At 51.4% G+C, this 22,153-nt stretch overlaps 1 protein-coding gene across 1 annotated transcript; it reads right to left on the bottom strand.

The window, feature by feature from the left end:
* Positions 1-14,676: 14,676 nt before the first annotated feature.
* Positions 14,677-20,165, bottom strand: SNAI3 (snail family zinc finger 3). Its single transcript, XM_015421788.1, has 2 exons — positions 19,528-20,165; positions 14,677-15,327 (listed from the first exon to the last, which is right to left on the bottom strand). The coding sequence occupies exons 1-2, from the start codon at positions 20,114-20,116 to the stop codon at positions 15,146-15,148; spliced, it is 771 nt and encodes a 256-aa protein (XP_015277274.1). The 5' UTR covers positions 20,117-20,165; the 3' UTR covers positions 14,677-15,145.
* Between the last annotated feature and the right edge of the window lie 1,988 nt (positions 20,166-22,153).

Raw genomic sequence — 22,153 nt, 5'->3', positions numbered from 1 at the left:
CCCCCAGAAATGACCTCTGTATTTAATTATTTATTTATTAGATTTTTATCCCGCCCTCCCCCCCCCCAAGCGGCTCAGGGCGGCTTACAACCAGTAAAATTAATACAATACATCTAAAATTAATACAATACATCTTATGCGGCCCGCAAGCAACTAGTACAAGGGAGGGAAGAGGAGGCTGCTCAGGGGGAGTGGCTGGAGCCACTCCAGTTGTGGCTTCAGCATGGCAGAACAACCTCCTCTGCTGCAGTCAAGCAGCATGGGAGCGCCTGCCCACTGCTGCACCAATGGCTCTCCAGTCCACCCCTGTGGGTTTTCCTTTGCACCCCCCTCCTAGCCCACCAACCCAGAGCTCTCCAGGTGCTATCTTTATATAGTTTATATCTCTGGTACCTGGATTACGTTTTATGGCACACATGGCCCTGACAAAGGTTTATGTGAGATCCAGCCCTCCTAACAAATGAGTTCAACATCTCTGGCTTAAGGGGACTGGGAGGTAGCTAATGTCACTCCCATCTTTAAAAAGGGTTCCAGAGGAGATCTGGGAAATTACAGGCCAGTCAGTCTGCCCTGGATACCAGGTAAATTGGTGGAAACTGTTATGAAGGAAAGAATCAGTAAGCACATTGATGAACAAAAACTTTTCAGGCAGACTCAGCATGGGTTCTGTAAGGGAAGATCTTGTCTCACTAACCTGTTAGTGTTCTTTGAGGGGGTGGACAAACATGTGGACAAGGGGGACCCAATATTGTTTACCTTGACTTCCAGAAAGCTTTTGATAAAGTTCTTCATCAAAGGGTCCTAAGTAAGCTAAAAAATCACGGGATAAAAGGACAAGTCCTTTTGTGGATCAAAAACTGGCTAATTAACAGGAAACAGAGAGTATAAATGAGCAATTTTCTCAGTGGAAGGTGGTAAGCAGTGGGGTACCGCAGGGATCAGTACTCAGTCCGATGCTTTTTAACTTGTTCATCAGTTATATGGAGTTGGGAGTAAGCAGTGAAGTGGCTAAGTTTGCAGATATACAAAGTTGTTCAGGGTTGAGGAAAACCAGGGAGGATTGTGAGGCACTCCAAAGGGATCTGTTGAGGATGGGCGAGTGGGTATCAACGTGGCAAATGGGGTTCAATGTGGCCAAGTGCAAGGTGATGCACATTGGAGCCAAAAATCCTAAATATAAATACACGTTGATGGGGTCCAAACTGGCAGAGACTGACCAAGAGAGAGATCTTGGAGTCATAGTAGATAACTCACTGAAAATGTCGAGACAGTGTATGACTGCAATAAAAAGGCCAACGCTATGCTGGGGATTATTAGGAAGGGTATTGAAAACAGATCAGCCAATATCATATGCCCCTACATAAATCAATGATGCAACCTCATTTGGAATACTGTGTACAGTTCTGGTCACCACACCTTAAAAAGGATATTATAGCATTGGAAAAAGTGCAGAAAAGGGCAACTAGAATGATAAAAGGGTTGGAACACTTTCCCTATGAAGAAAGGTTAAAGCGCTTAGGGCTCTTTAGTTTGGAGAAACGACGACTGAGGGGTGACATGATTGAGGTTTATAAGATGATGCATGGGATAGAGCAGGTAGAGAAAGAGGTACTTTTCTCCCTTTCTCACAATACAAGAACTCGTGGGCACTCCATGAAATTGCTGAGGAGTCGGGTTAGAACAGATAAAAGGAAGGACTTCTTCACCCAAAGAGTGATGAACACATGGAATTCACGGCCACAGGAGGTGGTGGCAGCTACAAGCATGGACGGCTTCAAGAGGGAATTAGATAAACATATGGAGCAGAGGTCCATCAGTGGCTGTTAGCCACAAGGTATGGATAGGGTATGGCTGCGAGAGTTGGAGGCAGAAGAAACGTCTTGCGGGCATCTGTGACTCTAAAGACTGCCTCTTTGGGAATGATTCGGGGAAACCATCCAGAGAAACACACACACAAAAGCAATATTGTGTACATTTGGCATGTGTGAAGATTGCTGCTCGCCCTGTTCTGGTCAAGACTGGTCGCTCCACGCCACCCCACCAGAGTCACTTCAGTTGTGTTGTCAGGAAGTGCCCAGCTGCTCGATAAGACCAGAGACTATCTGGCAGTGAAGACGCTAGAGGGAGCTCAGGGGCTGGAGGTGCTGCAAAAGGCAGATTTCTTTTTCACTCGCCTCGTATCTGGCACTGTCTGTCCCAGTCCGTTTGTGAGACCGAAGATGGAGGCAGCCATGACTAGTACCCAAAGCAAAAACGGAAAACAAAAGCCATGGCAATGTATTAGGACCACCCAAAATGTAATAAAATAGCGTGCAGGCTTGGGAGTTTGCCAGAACTCTCCACAAAATGCAATATGTAAGAGGAAAACCACCCAAGTCAGAATTTATGCAGTACATTTTGATCCTTCCTTTCTGCCATGTAGCTTACAGGGCTGGGTGCATGATTCTCCCCCCCCCCCTTTTCCATTTTATCCTCACAACAGCCCTGTGAGATCGCCCACTCACCGGGTGCGATTCATGGCGGAGAAAAAGGATTCAAACCTGGGTCTCCCAGGTCTTAGTCTAGCACTGTAACCAATGCTCCCTCTAAGCTGTGGAGTCTTGTGAGCAAAAATTCTACTTTGTGAGCCACTGGCAATAAAGTGGTGAGCGAGCGATTGGGCTGCTGCCTAAATTAGTTTGCTCTGGAGCCATCCTCCCTGAGCGAAGACAAAAATCCGTGAGCCAGAGGCTAACTTAGCTTGGAGGGAACAACTGCTGAAACATACTGGAGACCTTAGTCTGCCAAGCTAGTCCGATTAAAAAAATCATTAACATGACCAATGTTCCCTCTAAGCTGAGGAGACTTGTGAGCAAAAATTCTACTTCGTGAGCTACTAGAATTAAAGTTGTGAGCAAGCAACTTGGCTACTGCATACATTAGTCTGGTCTGGAGCCCTCCTTCCTGAGCTGAGACAAAACTGTGTGAGCCAGAGGCTAAAAAACTGTGAGCTAGCTCACACTAACTCAGCTTAGAGGGAACATTGAACATGACCTCCCTACCCACCCTGACCTCTATTTGCTCCACTGCTCCTGCCTTGTCGGAACAGAAGCTGGGTCACTTCAATATTCTGCACCTGATATAGTAAATTTTGAGCACGAAACAGAACTGAAACATGTTTTGAAGACGCAGAGACTGGATTTATACCCCACCTTCCCTACCCGAAGGAGTCTCAGAGCGGTTTACAATCTCCTTCCCTTCCTCTCCCCGCAACAGACACCCTTTGAGGTAGGAGGGGCTGAGAGAGCTCTGACAGAAACTGCACGTGAGAGAACAGCTCTGAGAGAACTGGTGACCAATGTTCCCTCTAAGCTGAGTTAGGGAGAGCTGGCTCAGTTTTTTAGCCTCCAGCTCACACATTTTTGTCTTAGCTCAGGAAGGATTGTTCCAGAGCAAATTAATTTATGCAGTAGCCAAATCTCCTGCTCACAACATTAATGCCAGTAGCTCACCAAGTAGAATTTTTGCTCACAAGGCTCCACAGCTTAGAGGGAGCATTTCTGGTGACTGACCCAAGGTCACACCAGCAGCTGCATGGAAGGAGTGGGGAATCAAACCCGGTTCTCCCAGATTAGAGTCTGCGCTCCTAACCACCACACCAAACTGGTTCTTGCACCAAACTTGGGAACAGGAATCCCCACACCAGTTCTCTTACTATGAATTAAACAAAATGAAGCAAAACCTCAAATTTATATTTGATCCCACAGTGAAATTATTCAGTTTTCTCCCCCCCCCCAGCACCTTTCACTTCTCTCGCAGAAGCTGCACTGTTTGATGATGTTCTGTTTGTGGTATGCGAGTATTGCTCAATAAAGGAAGGCCTAACTAACACCACACACCTCCAAAAGCAAGTCCCTCCCTCTTTAAAGACTATTCCCCATGCCAAGGACCAAGGTGACTTGGGCAGAATATTTACGCTCCCTGTTCAGGGAGTTTGTCGAGAGCAGCTCTGTACCACTTGCTGTGAAATGCAATTAAAATACTGACCCCCCCCCCACCCATGCATGTGACTGCAGTGGGGAGAGGGTGAACTTTCCACCACCACCCCATTGCTCACTTTGAAAATGATTCCCTCCCAGGGTCTGTTTCTTGAAGAGGCATTACGCACCCAGACTCCGGCAAATACATCTGTCTTGATTCACCTGGATTTTTAAAAGAAATGCTTCCACTCGCCTGTACACTTGCCTTTGGGACTATCAGCTGGATTCAGAAAAAAAATCTCTTATAATAATGTATAACCAACACATACATGCAGCTGCCTGCTGCCGTGTTCTCTGTTTAGCCCCAAATTATCTGTTTGAACACACATGAAGATGCTTTCTACTGAATCAGACCCTCGGTCCATCGGAGTCAGGATTGTCTACTCAGACTGGCAGCGGCTCTCCAGGGTCTCAGGCAGAGAAAGATCTTTCACATTACCTACTGCCTGGTCCTTTTTTAACTGGAGACGCTGGAGATTGAACCTGGGACTTCCTGCCACTGAGCCATGGACCCTCCCTAGCCGGCAGTGTTTCTCCAGAAGGCAGGCAAAGGCCTTTCCAAGTCTTGTTCCTTGGAGGCAGTTCAGTGGTGTAGTTTAGTGTAGTGGTTCAGTGCGCAGACTGTAATCTGGGAGAACCTGGTTTGATTCCCCACTCCTCCGCTTACACCTGCTGGATGACCTGGGGCAAGCCATTGTCCTGTCAGAGCTGTTCTTGAAAAAGAGCCGTTTCTGTCAGAGCTCTCTCAGCCCCACTGACTGTGGGGAGGGGAAGGGAAAGGAGTTTGTAAGCCGCTCTTGGACTCCCTTGGGTAGTGAAGGGCCATGGGGTATAAACCCAATCTCTTCTTCTTCAAGGTATTCTGTCACCCTCAGGAAGGTATACGCTTGGCAATTACTGTTTGTCAAATTGCATGGGAAAGTCACCTCACGTCAGCAGTGAGAAAGCGCACACGTGAAGCAGTCCACCACCTCCATTTCCGCTGAATGTGTGAGATGGGTTAGCCCGTTCTCTGCAAGCCAACAGGTGGTTTAAGAGAAGGCTGTGTGTGGTGTAGAAGTTAGAAGGTCCGGGGAGGCCGAGGTGAAAATCCTCGCTCACCAGGTGATTTGTGGCAGCTGCTGCCTCTCTCTCCGCCAGATCCACCTCATAGGGCAGCTGTAAGGACAGAGGGAAGGCAGACGCATGTCCCTGGCTCTGAGCTCCTTGGAGGACAATGACCAACTCTCAGGGTGGGGAGGATGACCGGTTACCTGCTGCCTGCTGAATCGCCCTTGGGTGGGATGACACATTGGCCACGCTCCCAGCAGCACATGCAAATATCGGCCAGTGCTCAAAATGGATCGTCGTGCCCCGGATCTTGCCCTATCCACAAGAGGAGCCAGCCGACGGAAAATCCAGACTCTTCGCGGAAAGTACCCTGGGACTGGCAGCCTGCCCACTGCCAGCCGGCTCAAACCTCCCCCCCCTCCCCCCCCCCCCCCCAGTGCCAGTTTGGGAGTTGTTTTTGCCACCTGTCCACCATCCGCTGTGCTCGCGGAACCCTGGAAGTTGACACGCCGGGTTCCATCGAAGCTTGCCAGCAGGTTAAAGATAGAAAGCAGAGGGCCAGCCAAGAGGGTATAGATAGAAAGGCAGCCTCTATTTTTGCCCCTCTTGGCATAATCGCCCGAGAAACTTTGCCTGGCCAGAAGCAGGCACTATTTATGCAGGCTAATTTTGGGGGCACTATTTTTCCATTCGTCATGGGAGGAAGAAGCGGGGTAGAATGGCAAGGTGTCCTGGCTCAGCACCCATGCTGCCTCTCATATATCCAGTCAGATCAAGGCAGGCCGGGCATGGGCAGTGTGAAAAAACCAAAGATTGTAAAGTGGGGTGCAAAGACAAGGTCACCTGCCCCAGCCTCAGCTCAGAGCCACTGTGGTGCAGTTGCTAAGAGTGTCGAACTACGAACTGGAAGGCCCAGGTTCAAATTCCCCAGCTGTGTCATGAAAGGTTGCTGGGTAACCTTAGGCCAGTCACACGCTCCCAGCCTGACCTACCTCACAGGGTTGTTGTGAGGATAAAATGGAGGAGAGGAGAAGGGTGCTTTGGGTCCCCACGAGGGGAAATAAATGAACTAGAATGATAAAAGGGCTGGAACACTTTCCCTATGAAGAAAGGTTAAAGGGCTTGGGGCTCTTTAGCTTGGAGAAACGATGGCTGAGGGGTGACTTGATCGAGGTTTACAAGATTATGCATGGGATAGAGCAGGTCAAGAAAGAAGTACTTTTCTCCCTTTCTCACAATACAAGAACTCAAGTGGGCATTCTATGAAATTGCTGAGCGGTCGGGTTAGAACAGATAAAAGGAAGTCCTTCTTCACCCAAAGAGTGATGAACACGTGGAATTCCCTGCCGCAGGAGGTGGTGGTGGCTACAAGCATGGACAGCTTCAAGAGTGAATTGGATAAACATATGGAGCAGAAGTCCGTCAGTGGCTATGAGCCAGAAGGTATAGGTAGGAACTCTCGGTCTGGGGCAAGGGATGCTCTGTATTCTTGGTGCTTGGGGGGGCAACAGTGGGAGGGCTTCTGGTGTCCTGGCCCCACTGCTGGACCTCCTGATGGCACACCCGGTATTTTTGGCCACTGGATGGGCCTTTGGCCTGATCCAACATTGGCTTCTCTTATGTTCTTATGTAAATACACAAGTTCTCTAGAGACTGTTAGCAGAGCAGTTTTCTCCAAGGCTTAAATTGATGTAGGTCTGAGAGAGCTAAAAGCCTTGGTCTTCTTGAAGCTCAGCTCTGGTGAAGTGGTAAGAAAGTTCCTCTGGCCTTAAGCAGAGTTCCAAGACGTGGCTAGAAATAGAAGAGTTAGTTTTATACCCCCCCTTCACTACCAGAAGGAGTCTCAGAGTGCTTTACAATCTCCTTCCCTTCCTCTCCCCACATCAAACACCCTGTGAGGTAGGCGGGGCTGAGAGTCCGGAGAGAATGGTGACTGGCCCAAGGTCACCCAGTTGGCTTCATGTGGAGGAGGAGTGGAGAATCAAGCTGGTTCTCCAGATTAGAGTCCACTGCTGTATACCACGACACCACAACTGGCTCTCAGGAGAAGGTGTTTGGGGGCAATTTGCAAGTGAGGCCAGAATCCTCATCACTTTTATATTTTCAAACCGTTTGCTGTGACTCAGAGATTCTCAGAAATACCTGCAACACGAGGCTCCAGGGCCCCGGAAAAACCTGCCCCTTTGAAGAAGGCCACACCCCCTTTATAAAAGCAGACAGAAACGCTTACAGGCAGAGGTCATTTCGGGGGGGGGGATCGCGGGGGAACGCAGTTCCCCCTGGTGAGGTACGGGGGGCGGGGCACATGACGAAGCCCCGCCCCCTACTTCCGGCCGCCCCGCTTCCGGCCCTCAATCAGCCAGGAAGAGGCAGGAGAAGAGGGAGGGTAAGTTGCTTCCTCCCTGCCTCTCCCCACCCCTTCCTGCCTGGGGCCAGGGAGGGCCTTCGCGGGGCTTCCTTGCACTCCCGCCGGCCTTGCAGGTCCATTACCGGGCCCCTCATGAAGCTCGGGAGTGGAGCTGCACGGCCGCCGGCCGGGACCGTTGGGGGCGGGGTGTGTGGCCTTATGACACACTTCCCGTGATGTCAGGGGGTGTGGCCTTATGACACACTTCCGGTGATGTCAGGGGGTGTGGCATATGCTAATGAGTTATGCTAATGAGTCCCCCTAGCTCTTTTTCTACGAAACGACCCCTGCTTACAGGCAATACTGTGTGTTCGTTTGAAATCAAAATTACAAGGTTAGAAGGACTAAAGTGAGACTAGTCTCATCGCGAGAAGACAGGATGTCCTGGACAAGACAAGAATGACAGGAAGAACAGAAGGCAGCGGGAAGAGAGGAAGACCCAACAGGAGATGGAGGGACTCGATGAAGGAAGCCATGGGCCTTCAGTTTGGGTCATGCACTCAGGGGTCATTTTCTGCAGGAGCGCACAGGAGTGGAGCTCCGGCAGTAAGGAGCCCAGGAGGCGGGCACATGCAACAAGCCCCGCCCCCTGCTCCCAGCAGCCCTCAGTCAGGCCACAAGGAGCAAGAAGCAGCCAGGTAAGTTGCAGAGGGCCCCCCGCCCCCCCACCTTCAGGTACAAGCTCTCCCTCCTCTGTGAGGGCAGATCTGCACATCCCCCCCCAATAGCTAGCAATCCAAAACAGTCCAGTGGAGCCTGAGTGGTGGGTGTTGCCTTCCGACACACTTCCGGTGATGTCAGGGGGTGTGGCACATGCAAATGAGTTATGCTAATAAGGTATGCTAATGAGCTCCTGCACCTCTTTTTCTACGAAATGACTCCTGCCTGCACTCACACAGCCGCCATAAGTCATAGGCGACTTGATGGCAAACGTAACACAGAGAGAGATTCATTCGGACACTGTGGTGTGAAAAAAGAGAACAGTTGCTTATTTTGAAGTAATTTCTTTAGTGGCAAGGGACTGATGGAGCTGTGAGGGTCTAGGGGCCATCGTTAGCTCCCTCCCCGCACCTCATCCTTGTTTACAACTCTCAGGCAATCTCTCAGGCTGGCTGGATCTCGTCAGATCTCGGAAGCCAAGCAGGGTCGGCCCTGGCTAGTATTCGGATGGGAGTCCTCCAAGGCATGCCAGAGTCGCAGCACAGAAGCAGGCAACGGCAAACCATCTCTGAATGTCTGTTGCCTGGATGGCGCAGGCTAGCCCGATCTTATCAGATCTCAGAAGCTAAGCAGGGGCAGCCCTAGTTAGTTCTTGGATGGGAGACCACCAGGGCTATTTTTGGGCAGGAACGCACAGGAACGGCGTTCCGGCTGGCTCCCGAGTTGGCCACGCCCAGCAGGAACTCATTAGCATAATAGGCCACACCCAACAGCAGGAACTCATTAGGATTGGCTACATTAGGGGTGTGTGGCCTAACATGCAAAGGAGTCCCTGCTACAAAAAAGGCCCTGGGTTTTGACAACAAACAAGGTAAACTGAATAAGAAGCAAAAGGTGGGTGTGGCTGGATGACCACACTTCTGGTAACGTGGGGGTGCGGCCTAATGTGCTAATGAGCTGTGCTGTCAGGGGTGTGGCCTAGTGTGCTAATGAGCTTCTGCTGTTGGGTGTGGCCTATTATGGTAATGAGTTCCTGCTGGGCTTTTTCTACAAAAAGAGCCCTGGACCACCAAAGCAGTCGAGGGTCACAACACAGATCCAGGCAATGGCAGACCACCCTGAGCCCGAGAGGAGTAGAATAGATCTGTGGGATCCGGCCCCAGGGCTTCAGTACAGTAGGATGCTAACAATTCAGCTGCTGTCCCGCAATCCACATTTTGTCTATTTCTAGACAGCCGCATTTTAAGAAGTGCAGAATTACAATTTAGACGGTGGAAAAGGCTTGAAAGTCTAAGGTTCCCTTGAGGAAAGTCCAGAGGCTTTCCGGACCTTGCCAGGTAGCTGGCTCTTGAGCTGTTTCAGGAGAACATATCCTCGCCAGCTGATCTGGGGGAGCGACTCCCACAGTCCGCACCCACACTCCTGGCCCTGCATCCATCCATTACTGTTTTGCACTTAATTTAAGTGCCCGTGTGATACCGGCTGGTTGGCATCCCTCCCGCCATCCCTAGGGAGGGGTAATTGCTCATTGCTAGAGCCTCTGCTTGGCATGCGGAAGGTCCCAGGTTCAGTCCCCGGCCTCTCCAGGTAGAGGATCTGGCAGTCGGTGATTTGAAAGACCCCTCTGCCTGAGACCCTGGAGACTCACTGCCAACCAGAGCAGGCAAGACTGGACTTGATGGACCTGAGGCCTGATTCAATACAAGGCAGTGTTGTGTGCTCCTGTGTTCTGCAGTTTCCTGGGTCAGAGCCCAGCAGAAACTGTGCTTCTGGGGCAGACCCTTTCCTCTAGGCCACAGCAGCTTGCTACTGCCCTAGATGCTTGAAAGACCAGAGAAGAAGAAGAGGAAGAAGAAGAGGAGGAGATTGGATTTATACCCCGCCCTTCACTCAGAGTGTCAAAGCGGCTTACAAACTCCTTTCCCTCCCCCTCCCCACAACAGACACCCTGTGAGCAGTGTTCCCTCTAAGCTAGTGTGAGCTAGCTCACAGTTTTTCAACCTCTGGCTCACACGTTTGTCTTAGCTCAGGAAGGGATAGCTCCAGAGCAAACTCATTTATGCAGCAGCCAAATCGCTCGCTCACAACTTCAATGCCAGTCGCTCACGAAGTAGAATTTTTGCTCACAAGACTCCAGAGCTTAGAGGGAGCGTTGCCTGTGAGGCAGGTGGGGCTGAGAGAGCTCTGACAGAAACTACTTTTTTCCCCAAGAACAGCTCTTATCAGAACTACGGCTTGCCTAAGGTCATCCAGCAGCTGCGAGTGGAGGAGTGGGGAATCAAACCCAGTTCTCCCAGATTAGAGTCTGCGCACTTCACCACTACACCGAACTGTATGGATGCAACAGAGCCCCCGCCTAGAGAGCTTAACATTTACAGTAAGGCTACTGCGTAACCTTCAGGCACACACACATCTGTGACTTCAGTAACCCCCACAAGCAACCCATTAGGATAGGTCAATATTCTTAGACCCATTTTACAGGGGAGGGGACGGAGGGTGACCTATTGACTCTCCCCTTGGCCAAGGTGAGATTCGATCCAAGGACTTCTGGGGTCACCCTCTCATGCATGAATGCGTGTGGAGCTGCCTTCTATTGACTCAGGTCGGTCTTGTCCCCTCCGACTGGCAGCGGCTCTCCAGGGTCTCAGGCAGAGAAAGGTCCTTCACATCATCCACTCCCTGTTCCTTTTTAATTGGAGATGCCTGGGATTGAACCTGGGGGCTTCTGCATGCCAAGCAGAGGCTCTTCCACTGAGCCACGGCCTCAGTCTCAGGCGGAGGTCTTTCGTATCACCTCTGGCCTGGTCCCTTTAACTGGAGATGCTGCAGACTGAACCTGGGACCTTCTGCATGCCAAGCAGAGGCTCTTCCACTGAGCCACAGCCCCTCTTTACAGCTCTCCAGGGTCTCAGGCGGAGGTCTTTCCCATCACCTCTGGCCTGGTCCTTTTTAACTGGAGATGCCGGGGACTGAACCTGGGACCTTCTGCCTGCCAAGTAGAGGCTCTTCCACTGAGCCACGGCCCCTCTTTACAGCTCTCCAGGGTCTCAGGCGGAGGTCTTTCACATCACCTGTTGCCTGTTCCTTTTTAACTGGAGATGCCACCGGGGATTGAACCTGGGACCTTCTGCACGTCAAGCAGAGGCTCTTCCACTGAGCCACAGCCCCTCTTGACAGCTCTCCAGGGTCTCAGGCGGAGGTCTTTCACATCACCTGTTGCCTGTTCCTTTTTAACTGGAGATGCCACCGGGGATTGAACCTGGGACCTTCTGCACGCCAAACAGAGGCTCTTCCACTGAGCCACAGCCCCTCTTGACATCTCTCCAGGGTCTCAGGCGGAGGTCTTTCACATCACCTGTTGCCTGTTCCTTTTTAACTGGAGATGCCACCGGGAATTGAACCTGGGACCTTCTGCACGCCAAGCAGAGGCTCTTCCACTGAGCCACAGCCCCTCTTGACAGCTCTCCAGGGTCTCAGGCAGGGGTATTTCACATCACCTGCTGCCTTGTCCTTTTTAATTGGAGATGCCGGGGATTGAACCTGGGACCGTCTGCATGCGAGCAGAGGCTCTTCCACTGAGCCACCGCCCCTCTTAGCACAAGTTCATGCTACCCAGAGATGGCGCCACTGGGAGGCCCCCGAACAGCTGAGTGGTGACTCTATCCTGCCACGGAATAGTAGGTCTCGTCTTCATTCGCAGGGGCTCAGAATGTTTTCTTCTTGACTTGGGATGTGGCGGGGGGAGGAGAGGGCCACCCTGTGGGAAAGCTTGAATACCGTCACTACTACACGGTAACAGAACAAGCCCCAGCAGCAAGGAGGCCACAGCCTCTCTACGGGCTCTGCATGTCCACGCAGCACTAGGGAGAACGGAAAAAGCTCATTCATTCATTCCATCTCAGTCCTACCACTCTTGGCCGGCCTGACTGGCAGGCAGCCGGCCCCCCCCCCCCCGCCCACGATCCCAGCGGCCCTGCGCCGTATTTATAAGCATTTTCCATCTGCAGCAAGTTGCAAGGGGGAAAAAAACATTTGGGCTTATTTTAGACCCTGCGAGAATTCTTTCCTACTCTGGCCCTCGGAACGACAGGTGCAGCAGCCCGATTTAGACACCGCGGGGCCCAAAATAGAACACAATTTACAATGTAGCTTCCTTTAGATATCTGAGTCCTATTTGTGTGCGCTTGGGTAAGGCTGTACTTCACCACTGCCCCGATTATAAATATCCACGCCGCTCTCCCTGTGCGGTCCTGGCAGGACTGGCTTCACCTGCTTCCCCGCCTTGTAATAACGCTGCCCCCTCTCTTGCGGAGAAATGCTTTATGCCAAAAGGACAAGGTGCCACACACACCCTGCCGCCCTCCTGCACAATCCCCACTGAAAGAATGGCTCAAAGGGGCTAAGGAAAGAAATCCTTTGCATTCGCACGCCACAACTGCACCTGTGCCTTTCCCACCGCACCATGATGCACCTGACGCCAAAGCTGGTGGCACAGTGAGCGCATTCACCTTGTGAAAGAGACACTGGCAGCCGCTGTGTGCTCGGTTAATTATCCGTGGTGCCAACAGGGACACGCCAAGGATCACCCCCTGTATCATTGGCTCCTCTCCCCATTACATGTTTTCAAAAGTGCTGATCAGTTCCCTGTATTCATTAGCCTCGTAAAAGCCTGTCCTCCGCAGATTAAAAAGCCAACAGATCTTGTTTTTTGGATTCTGGAAAAGCCGGGGGGGGGGGGCTGTCCCAGAACAGGCCATTACCAGTTGACTGAAGCACATGTAGAATCACAGGATCACAGAGCTGGAAGGGACCTCCAGGGTCATCTAGTTCCACCCCCTGAATAATGCAGGAAATTCACAACTACCTCCCCCTCCCCTTAAACCTCCAGTGACCAGTGTTCCCTCTAAGCTGAGTGAGTGTGAGCTAGCTCACAGTTTTTTAGCCTCCAGCTCACGCATTTTTGTCTTAGCTCAGGCAGGATGGGGCTCCAGAGCAGACTCATTGATGCAGCAGCCAAATCGCTCGCTCACAACTTTAATGCCAGTAGCTCACAAAGTAGATTTTTTGCTCACAAGACTCCACAGCTTAGACAGTGATGGCGAATCTTTTAGAGACCCGAGTGCCCAAACTGCGACCCAAAACCCACTTATTTATCGCAAAGTGCCAACACGGCAATTTAACCTGAATACTGAGGTTTTACTTTAGAAAGAATAACTCATACATTAACTTAAGATGATCCAAACAAAGTAAGGAAAGCAATCCCAAATGCTTTCATTTACTTAAAATTATTTGGCAGAGAATTCGACACTTTAATGATGGTCTGGGCCTGGCTGTGACGATGGCACGCGTGCCCACAGAGAGGGATCTGAGTGCCACTTCTGGCACCCGTGCCATAGGTTCGCCACCACTGGCTTAGAGGGAGCGTTGCCAGTGACCCCTGTTCCACGCCCAGAAGATGACAAAAAAAACAACAACAACCCTCCAGGATCCCTGGCCAATCTGACCTGGAGGAAAATTCCTCCCTGGCCCTAAAGTGGCGATTGGCCTTTCCCTGGGCCTGTAAGAAACAGCCAAGAGAACTAAGCACTGATGCAACCCTTCCTGGGCCCTCCCTCTCATGATCTGCCCAAGTTCACAGAATGAAACTGCCTTATACTGAATCAGACCATCAAAGTAAGTATTGTCTACTCAGACGGACAGCCGCTCTCCAGGATCTCAGGCTGAATTCTTTCACATCACCTACTGCCTGGCAATGTTCCCTCTAAGCTGTGGAGTCTTGTGAGCAAGAATTCTACCTTGTGAGCTACTGGCATTAAGGTTGTGAGCAAGCAATTTAGCTACTGCATATATTACTTTGCTCTGGAGCCATCCTTCCTGAGCTGAGACAAAAGCGTGTGAGCCAGAGGCTAAAAAACTGTGAGCTAGCTCACACTAACTCACCTTAGAGGGAACACTGCTGCCTGGTCCTTTTAACTGCAGATGCCGGGGATTGAACCTGAGACCTTTGGCAGGCCAAGCAGAGGCTCTTCTGTCGAGCCACAGCCCCTCCCTGACTGTCAGAACAGGAAGTAACGAGACAGAAGGAGTACCAGAGGGAGGTGAGTTTGGCTTCCTCACCTTGCCTGCAGTCCTTGGAGAGTGGGGGCTATCTAGCTAGTTACTGTAGAAAGCAGAACACTGGACTCAATGGAACTTTGATCCAATCCAGCAGGGCTTTCCCAGTGTTCCTGATACATGGGCGCTGTGCATCTTGCAGTCCCCACTGTGGCTTGCAAGCCAAGGAATTGCGACCGAGAACCTCTTACCGTGATAATTCAGAGAGGCCATGCCTGATGCCAGCTCATGCCCAATGCCAGCACCGTGGGAAGCACAACCGGAACCGAAAGATGCAACGAAACCAGCTTCCTTCAGACCCTTCTACCACATGGCAAAAACAATAAATAAGACTTGGCTTTGGAGACCAAGTTAATTTGCATTACTTTATTTCTTAAAATCAGAGGAGACAACCAAACGAGAAGAGGAAGACCCCATGTTCTGGCCACAAAGAAATTGTCGGTGGGCAGGGGGACAGAACCGCAAGAATGTAGGAAAGCCACGTTGCCATACATACAATTGTATCAGAACCGGGAAATGGAAATCTCCTAACGGAGCGGCTGGAAAGTGCCTTGTGGGCAAGAAGGAGGCCCTCTGCTGCCCCGGTGAACCAGCAGGCAAACAGCCTGCCAGGTGCGCTCTCTGGACGGAGCAACTAAGTGCTTCCAGAACAGCAGATTATTCTGCTGCAGAACTTGGTGCAAAGGATACAAAACCAGCCTCTGGAGTAGCTTCCTTGCACGGGGCAGCCCACGCCTGCCTGTCCCCTGACTGAGAGCTGCCCCCCCCTGCATTCCACAGAGCAATCTGCGGCAGAGTCTGAACGTCGCAAGGCCACTCCAGCTTCTGCACGGCAGATCTTCTCCATCGTGTCCTGGTTGGCCCATCTTCCGGCTAGACTCAACTCGGAGCCAGGTCAGGTGGCAGGGCAGCATCCGGCCTCCTCGTGCCGCAGCAGCAGGGACATGCGGGAAAAGGTCTTGGAGCAGGTGTGGCACTGGTACTTCTTGATGTCCGAATGAGTCTGCAGGTGGGCGCGGAGGTTGGAGCGGTCCGCAAAAGCTCGGCTGCAGTGGGAGCAGGCGTAGGGCTTCTCGCCTGGACGGGGAGCCGAAAGAGAAGAGAGTCAGGCACTGACGGGGCTTGTCTAGAGAGCTCAGCTCCCCCAGCCGGTGGGGGTGGAAAGGGCCATCAAGTGGGAAGAAGAAGAAGAGGAGGAGGAGGAGGAGGAGGTATTCCTTGCTCAGTCTGGTGCTGTGCTAAAAGTATGCTTGTGAATATTTTCTTTTAAATAAATACTTTGTAACTTTTGATGCTGGACATGGTTCTCTGTATTCACACAGACCTCCACCATCTCGGTCACATTTTTGTAAAAGGATTGCCAGGAGGGGGAAGGCAGGCAGTTGGCAAGTGGCTCTTCCTCCAGGGGCCCACGAGGCAGTAAACTGTCCCGATAGTGTCCAGGCGCTGGGCAGCAGGAGACACAGAGGCAAGGCCTCAGAACTTGGAAGGGAAGCCGGGAACCCTGACTCTCCCAGCAGGCCATTCTTTACAAAGGTCAAGTGGTGGTGGCAGGTTACCGGAGGGGGGGGGGAAAGAAGCCTCTCCAGGTGTTGGGAAGACCTTGGAAGGCAGGGTGGAATAGGTCCTGCGGGCCAGAGCAGGCGCATTCCGCCACAAGCACAAAAGTGAGGAAGCGTAATGGATCATCCTTCAGTAACTACTGCAATGAAAGTGAGAGGTGGTGTCAGTTAGGCAGAGCATTTGAACAGCAATGCACATATGGAGTGCTGGGAGTACAAATCCATTGAGCAGGTGATGCTGTTTCAGATTCATTTGTGGTGGTGGTTACCCCAAGGAGGAGATTGTGCCCCTCGAGTTAGAGAAAGGGCTGCCTTGCTGGGTGAAGAAGAGATTGGATTTATACCCCATGGCCCTTCACTACCCAAGGGAGTCGCAGAGCAGCTTGCAAACTCCCTTCCCTTCCCCTCCCCACAAAAGACACCCTGTGAGGTAGGTGGGGCTGAGAGACCTCTTGACAGAAACGGCTTTTTCAAGGACAGCTCTGACAGAACTTCAGTTTGCCCAAGGTCATCCAGCAGGTGCAAGTGGAGGAGTGGGGAATCATACCCGGTTCTCCCAGACTAGAGTCCGCGCACTTAACCACTGCACCAAACTGGCTCTTAACCACTACACCAAAGGGCCGTCAACTGATGGCAACTCTGTAGGGCAGGGGTCACCAACCCTTTTTGTGCCTGTGGGCACCTTCTCTGGAACTCTGCTGGATGACCTTGGGCAAGCCATAGTTCTCGCATAGCTGTCAGTTGTCAAAAGAACTCTCTCAGCCCCACCTACCTCACAGGGTGTCTGTTGTGGGGAGGGGAAGGAGTTTGTAAGCCACTCTGAGACTCTCTTGGGTAGTGAAGGGTGGGGTATAATTCCAATCTCCTCCTCCTCCCACTTTTCACAAGATTTTGGTATAGGTTTGCAATTAATTTGATCAACTGATTTGGCCAATTTGACTTTCATATTGTTTGACTGTATTCTGCATTCACATGAATGACACTTTAACAAATACTGTGAAGTCTGGATTGCTATTATATTATATTGTCTTTCTGCTATTGTACCTTGACTAGTGTACAAAAATAGAACTGGAGGTAATAATTAATAGATTATAAATTCTTTATTCCACAGGGGTTTTCATTATTACTGCTTGATATCTGACAAGTCCCCCCCCCCAACTGAACAAGCGATGCATTAAGCTGTACTGTTTTGACAAGCACGGTACCTTCTCCGAGAACAACTATGTTTCAGAGGTGCAGTTTTGATCCACTTCCTCATTACCGGGGAATCCTAATTTTGTGAGAAGTGCTGAAAGTCCTCTCTTTCAAAGAGGCTCAGCACCCTAATCAAGCTACGGTTGCCGTGGTTCTTCCAGGGCAGTGATGGAAGGAAGACGTGACCGTTAAGCTACAAAGCTTCCCTATCAGAGTTTACCCTTCTAATTTCTTGAAACTGGGGGGCAGAAGTTTCCAGCAGAGAAATCTGTAGCCCCTCACCCTGGCTAGCCAGAAGGGCCGGCCTGTACTGATCTTCACCAATTCTCCGACTGACAAGCAAGAGAAAATGTTCCTGTCCTCAAACAGAGGCCAGGAGTTAGTTGCAGCGGCAGCAGAAACAAAAAAGTTCTCTTGAGGCACCTTGAAGAGTCACAGATCTCTCACAGCTGCCTCTGAACAGCTCTGTCCGTGAGACCAGGGGCTGGAATTGTGTCAGGGGTGAGTGGAAGATGACTGACTGTTCATACAAACACCTGCTTTAGACTCAGTTTCTCAAGCTAGCAGCGGGTCTCCTAGAAAGGATGCATTTACGTTTAATTTGAAACGAGAGTTCTGCCCCTTGCCTTTACGCAGTGGGCTCTAGTTGACAAAAGCGCTGGTGGCACGAAAGGACCTGTTAAAAGTCTCTGCAACAAGATTCTTTCTGGGTCCATGTAACTGGGAATGGTTTTCCTTCAAAACACTCCCCGTTGACCTGTAGTGCGGAGCTGGTGGATGCACAATGGCAGGGCTTAATCATGCAGATCCAAAGCAGTATTTATATAGAAACAAAAAGAGCCCGGCTGCATCAACCAGGGTTCCCTCTAAGCTGTGGAGCCTGGGGAGCAAAAATTCTACTTTGTGAACTACTGGCATAAAAACTGTGAGCGAGCCATTTGGCTCCTGCATAAATCAGTTTGCTCCGGAGCCATCCTTCCTGAGTCAAGACAAAAAATATGTGAGCTGGAGGCTAAAAAACTGTGAGCTGGCTCACACTAACTCAGCTTAGAGGGAACACTGGTTTCTGGTTCCCAACAGCAACCAGATGCTCCCCCACACACACACTTTATGTTCTTCTGTCCACTGAATTATAAAAAAGAGCATCTAGTCCAACATCTTGCTTCAGACAGCAGCGACAGACCAGTTCTGGCCTCACCTTCTCTTTACATCCAGAATGCCACTGCCTGTAACACTGCCCTGTGTGTGTGTGTGTGTGTGTGTTTGTGTGTGTGTCATTTTGCTGCTAGCTAATCACACATGAACACATTCAAAAGCAGCCAGCGGAGAGAGAAATGGCTCTCGCAACCGTCTCCTTCAAAGAGGCACAAAATCCCACCCTTCCACCGGTGTTCCCCCTAAGCTGACTTAGTGTGAGCTAGCTCACAGCTTTTTAGCCTCCGGCTCACACGTTTTTGCCTTGGCTCAGGAAGGAGGGCTCCAGAGCAAACTAATTGATGCAGCAGCCAAATTGCTCGCTCACAACTTTAATGCCAGTAGCTCAAAAGGTAGAATTTTTGCTCGCAAGACACCACAGCTTAGAGGGGGCATTGCCTTCCACACACTTGGGGAAAATGAGGGCCACCCTGAAGAACCGCACCCTCCATACTCCGCCTCTCCAATTCAGCCACAGCTGGATTTGCATCCAAGCTCACTGAGCTGATCCCAAACCTATTTTCAATGCCAGGACTAAGCACTGGAGAGCCAGTTTGGTGTCGTGGTTCAGTGTGCGGACTCTAATCTGGGAGAACCAGGTTTGATTCCCCACTCCTCCACTTGCACCTGCCGATGTGACCTTGGGTCAGTCACAAGCTCTGGCACAGCTGTCCTTGAAAAAGAGCAGTTTGCGTCAGAGCTCTCTCAGCCCCACCCACCTCACAAGCGTGTCTGTTGTGGGGAGGGGAAGGGAAAGGGGTTTGTAAGCCGCTCTGAGACTCCGAGTGAAGGGTGGGGTATAAATCCAATCTCTTCTTCTTCTTTTTCTTCACTGGGCTATGTGTTGCAATAGAGCAAGTGCCTATGAGCATGCGGTAAGGACGTTTTCCTCACCACCAAATAACTGTAGTGCTTTTCTATTTAAGCACAGGAAGCTGCCTTATACTGAATCAGATATTTTGGTCTATCAAGGTCAGTCTTGTCTACTCAGACTGGCAGCGGCTCTCCAGGGTCTCAGGCGGAGGTCTTTCCCATCACCTCCTGCCTGGTCCTTTCCACTGGAGATGCCACCAGGGATCGAACCTGGGACCTCCTGCCTCACTGAGCCACAGCTGTATGTTGTCCATACAACAACCCTGGGAGGTAGGTCAAGCTGAGAGAGACAGCAGCTGACCCCAGGTCACCCACAGAACTTCACAGACACCGGAAACTTGAACCTGGGGTCTCCAAGGTCCAGCACACTAGCCCGTTGCGCCCACACTTTTGTGCGGCAGAGTGACGGGTGCTGCACATAATGTCTCCCCACCTGAAACGGGGCGCCCCCTACCTGTGTGGGTCCGGATGTGCCCCTGGAGCAGCCAGGGTCGGGAGAAGGCCTTGCTGCAGATCCTGCAGACGCAAGGCAGCGTGTGGGTGCGGATGTGCATCTTGAGGGCCCCCAGGCTGGCGTACTCCTTCTCGCAGTACTTGCAGTTGAAGTATTTCCTGCCCGCCGACTGCAGCTTGCAACGCAGCTGCCGGTGCCGTGCCAGGCCCGTGACGGTGTGGTAGGCCTTGCCGCAGTCTGGACACGCCAATCTCTCGGGGGGGTCGGCGGCCGTGCCCGGCTCCCCCAGCAGTTTCTCGCCCTCCCCCTCGGCCGGGCTGCCCAGGTGGGGAGTCCTCTTGGGGGGCAGTCCAAAGGTGGATGGAAGGTTGAGGTTGTTCAGATTGTCCCGGAGAGGGGCCCCCGAGAGTCGGCCTCCCACTGGGGCGGCGTCTCCCGGGGCTGCCACGGACGGTGGGCTTGAGCCGGGAGGGTCTCCTCCGCTCTCGCTGCTCTGTGGAAGAGGCCAGGATGGGTGGGCAGCGCCAGAACTGCGGTCCCACAGCCGGCTGGGCTCACAGGGGGACAGAGAGGCCGCCCCATCGGGCATGAGGAGGGGGAACACCAGCCCTCGCCACGTTGGGCACGGTCCATTGGATTCTGGGGGAGAAACAGAGGAAAGGCTTATGAAAAAAGGACAGTAGAGTTGCTCTTCACTACCAGACATGCAAAACCTTCCAACTAAGCTCAGTAAATGTTTGGTGTAGTGGTGAAGTGCGCGGACTCTAATCTGGGAGAGCCGGGTTTAATCCCCCACTCCTCCACTTGCACCTGCTGGATGACCTTGGGCAAGCCATAGTTCTGATAAGAGCTGTCCTTGAAAAAGAGCAGTTTCTGTCAAGAGCTCTCTCAGCCCCACCCACCTCACAGGGTGTCTGTTGTGGGGAGGGGAAGGGAAAGGAGTTTGCAAGCCGCCCTGAGACTCCTTTGGGTAGTGAAGGGCCATGGGGTATGAATCCAATCTCTTCTTCTTCCCTGTGATATCCCAGCTCTGACTGAGTGAGGGAGCTATGGAAGTTATACTAAAGGCGCTAAACATTCATGGGGAGGGGGAAGCAACCAAGAGAGTGTGGCACCAGCCACCGGGACTTTGACCCACCCCACAGAAACCGTCTCGGGGCCCAGCAGCCTCCCATTCATCTCAATGGGAATTATGGAGATCATGACCCAGAGTCGAAAAGTGCCTCATAGGCAGTATTCCCTCTAAGCTGAGTTAGTGTGAGCCAGCTCACAGTTTTTTAGCCTCCGGCTCACACATTTTTGTCTTAGCTCAGGAAGGGATGGCACCAGAGCAAACTAATTTATGCAGTAGCCAAATCGCTCACTCACAGTTTTAATGCCAGTAGCTCACAAAGTAGAATGTTTGCTCACAAGATTCCACAGCTTAGAGGGAGCATTGCAGCCAGTGTTCCCTCTAAGCGGAGTTAGTGTGAGCTAGCTCACAGTTTTTGAGCCTCTGGCTCACACATTTTTGTCTTAGCTCAGGAAGGGATGGCACCAGAGCAAACTAATTTATGCAGTAGCCAAATCGCTCACTCACAGTTTTAATGCCAGTAGCTCACAAAGTAGAATGTTTGCTCACAAGATTCCACAGCTTAGAGGGAGCATTGCAGGAAACCCAAGCAACCTGGCAGCTGGGTGGTTCCGCCTCTGCTTACACAGAGGGAGACCCCCCTCCCAGTAACTGGCTCCCACTGAATGGCCCTCTTTCCCAGCCCTCCCCCGCACCGTACCCGAGTCTCACAGAAGGCAGTGCTTCCTAACCCCCTTTACCATCAGAGAGCCCCTGATAAGGTCTCACTTTTTCACTGATTACTAATTTACCTTTATTAATATATTATCAATGCTTAATTAATAAAGCTATCATTAAATGTATTGATAATGTATTTATTCAGAGTCCGCCACGGAGTCCGGTGGAGGAGGGAAGCCGCCCGCACGCTTTCTACCTACTCTGAACCAATGTTCCCTCTAAGCTGTGGAGTCCTGTGAGCAAAAATTCTACTCTGTGAGCTCCTGGCACTAAAGTTGTGAGCGAGCGATTTGGCTCCTGCATAAATTCATTTGCTCTGGAAGCCACCCTTCCTGAGCAAAGACAACAAATGTGTGAGCCGGAGGCTAAAAAACTGTGAGCTAGCTCACACTAAACTCAGCGTAGAGGGAACACTGGCTGCAATGCTCCCTCTAAGCTGTGGAATCTTGTGAGCAAACATTCTACTTTGTGAGCTCCTGGCACTAAAGTCGTGAGTGAGCAATTTGGCTGCGGCATAAATCAGTTTGCCCTGGAGCCCTCCTTCCTGAACTAAGACAAAAATGTGTGAGCCGGAGGCTAAAAAACCTGTGAGCTAGCTCACACTAACTCAGCTTAGAGAGAACATTGGTCCAATGCTCCCTCTAAGCTGTGGAGTCTTGTGAGCAAACATTCTACTTTGTGAGCTCCTGGCACTAAAGTCCTGAGTGAGCAATTTGGCTGTGGCATAAATCAGTTTGCCCTGGAGCCCTCCTTCCTGAGCCGAGACAAAAATGTGTGATCTGGAGGCTAAAAAACTGTGAGCTAGCTCACACTCACTCAGCTTAGAGGGAACACTGC

The sequence above is a fragment of the Gekko japonicus genome, unplaced genomic scaffold, assembly GCF_001447785.1.
Source record: "Gekko japonicus isolate JY-2015 unplaced genomic scaffold, Gekko_japonicus_V1.1 scaffold4714, whole genome shotgun sequence".
Taxonomy (NCBI): Eukaryota; Metazoa; Chordata; class Lepidosauria; order Squamata; family Gekkonidae; genus Gekko; species Gekko japonicus.
Note: the sequence above shows the minus strand (reverse complement) of the source record. Positions and strands in the feature narration are given on the sequence as shown.

What these genes read in the sequence shown, in the direction of transcription:
- SNAI3 (XM_015421788.1), bottom strand. Translation starts at nt 20,116, where the DNA reads ATGCCCGATGGGGCGGCCTCTCTGTCCCCCTGTGAGCCCAGCCGGCTG. An exon ending in GCACATCCGGACCCACACAG is followed by an intron (nt 15,328 to 19,527) that starts GTAGGGGGCGCC and finishes CTCCCCGTCCAG; the next exon opens with GCGAGAAGCCCTACGCCTGC.